General features: G+C 52.6%; 1 protein-coding gene across 1 annotated transcript in view; it reads left to right on the top strand.

Moving 5' to 3' along the window:
* Positions 1–792: 792 nt before the first annotated feature.
* The window catches only part of LOC123104267 (E3 ubiquitin ligase BIG BROTHER-related), a gene marked incomplete in the record, with an annotated part of 4931 nt that continues 3525 nt past the window's right edge, over positions 793–2198 (top strand). Inside the window, 1 exon segment of the mRNA XM_044526051.1 lies at positions 793–1094. Within this exon segment, the coding sequence (XP_044381986.1) occupies positions 1066–1094 (29 nt within the window).

The following is a 2198-nucleotide window of genomic DNA, read 5'->3' as shown; positions in this document are numbered from 1 at the left end:
CGCACGCTTAACCCCGTATATACAAACATAATTAGGAATGTACGCAATATAACACATTAGCAACCATATAGCAAGCTTAGCGTCCCATAGCGCCAAAAAAAAAAACCATTTTCGAGCTTCAAACATCTGCCAAATGAACTTTGTATCAATCATAGGATATAGTAGTACTACTAAAAATGAGAAACACAAAGCAGCACATTTAGTAGTTGAGACATTTCTATCTGGTTTTCATCGGAAATAAGAGTTTTCACAAGAGCCAAACACCCAAATAGCCCAACGACAGGCTTTCGTGGAGTTGACCAAGCCAAGGCCCGGCGGCACCTTTTGCCCAGGCAGCCGCGGACACGAACCAGATCCCGCCGGTGATGGGGGTTATGCGTGTCGTTTGCTTAGTTTTACCAGATCCCGGCGACCAGGCTGCGCTTAACCAGAGTAATCCCGTCCGCCCCGCCCCGCCCCATCGCTCCCCTGGAGTATTCCAACGGGAGCGGCGGCGGCGAGAGGCACGGCCCCGACCTTCCCCGCAGCCGCCGGCCGCCGCTTCCGGAGGGGGAGACGATGCCGCTGCGGCGGCCGAGGACGAGGCGCGGCGCGGCGCCCCTTCACGCCCCTCAGCCAGGTCCACGCCGACCTCGCCGCGCGTCCTCCAGGAGCAGGCAAGTTGATAGATCTCGCGGCCCCGGCCGTCCCGTCCTCGTCCCTAGGGTTCCGATGCGCGCGACTGACATCCCGATATTTTAATTCTTTTGCGGGAGCGACTAACATGTACATCCCGTTTGGATCGATGCAGGAGAAGCCCTAATGATGCTGCGGATGAACGAAGCCGCCGGCGGTGAGGGCTGCGATTATGGGAGAGGAGGAGCTGGAGCACCACCTCCGCGTCCACCACCAGGAGCACCCGGGTGGCGTCGACGGTGATGGGGACGGTGATATCGAGGCTGAGGGTGAGGGCAAGTGCTAGGATGAAGGCGAGGACGAGCTCTCCTGAGTACGAGGAGGAGGGGTTCGATGATGATGAGGAGGTGGAGGATGTGGAGCCAGAGCTAGACCCTGCAGAGTACGAGGATGACGAGGCTTACGCTCGAGTGCTTCAGGACGCCGAGGAGCGTGAGGTCTCTGCGCAGCTTATGGGCCCTCGCTGGGATTCAGCGATTGTTTATGGATTTTTTCCCAGCTCAATTCATGTTTCCCGCGGGCTGCTAATGTGCACTTTTGCTTTTGCCTTTGCTTTGTAGGGCGGGCGGTGGAGCATGTCGAGGATCACATAAATGACACGCAGGTAGTGATTTATGTTTCCTTGTCTTGGATGGATTTAATTTTTGTATTTGCAAGTTGGAAGGTCAAAGGTGGGAGCACTCAAATTTTGATGAAATGACCTTGGACCTACAGCAATGCTTATCTATAATACCCAATACCTAAATAGTTCATCCCCACTAATCTATTTCTCTTGACATGCAGCCACATAATCAATTTCTCTTAATTATTTTGGTCATGCAGCTCACCACATCAGCATTCTTAAAAAAATCGTGTGAACCTACTCTCTAAAAACCGAAGAGGCCCGTTGATATTTATGTAACCGAAGAGTGGAAGTCCGACAGGAGCACACGCCGGGCCGGATCCCATTACTTCTCCGCTTCAGTTCCATGGCTCCACCACTTCCTTTCCCACAGCCCGTCGCTTCGTGCATCTTCTCCAATATCCAAGCTCCATGGCTGCAACAACCAGTGCGTCAAGCCTACCCTGCCACCGCCCCGTCCATGTGCACCGTTTTCACCTGTGGCCGGCCCGCCTCGCCGCCGAGAGCAAACCGCCAGATAGCCTGTGCTCTAGCTTCCTCAGGGCCCTCCTCGCCATCGCACATGGCGCAGCTCTGGTGTTGGTCCTTCACTGGAGCGCTGATGTTCTCCAACAAATTCTACATCCACGGGAGCCAATAGTCTAATGGCAAGGAGGATGGACGAGGGCTCTCAATCTGATTCTAATCTGCGATGTCAACAAGTATTGCCCGATCTGATTCCGATCTCTCTCTCTACACATATATTTTTCTATCTCTCTCTCTGGATTGTTATGATGGCCCGTAATTACTCATCTCATCAAATTTGTTTGCAGGATTAAATCAGCTTTACGAAGAGAGATTACCTCTAAACAACACAGAAACTAAAATGCAGGGAAACTAATTAAAGGTACAACCTCACCTA

This window comes from Triticum aestivum, chromosome 5A, assembly GCF_018294505.1.
Source record: "Triticum aestivum cultivar Chinese Spring chromosome 5A, IWGSC CS RefSeq v2.1, whole genome shotgun sequence".
Classification (NCBI taxonomy): domain Eukaryota; kingdom Viridiplantae; phylum Streptophyta; class Magnoliopsida; order Poales; family Poaceae; genus Triticum; species Triticum aestivum.
The sequence above is the reverse complement of the archived record's forward strand: the minus strand, read 5'-3'. Positions and strand labels throughout refer to the sequence as shown.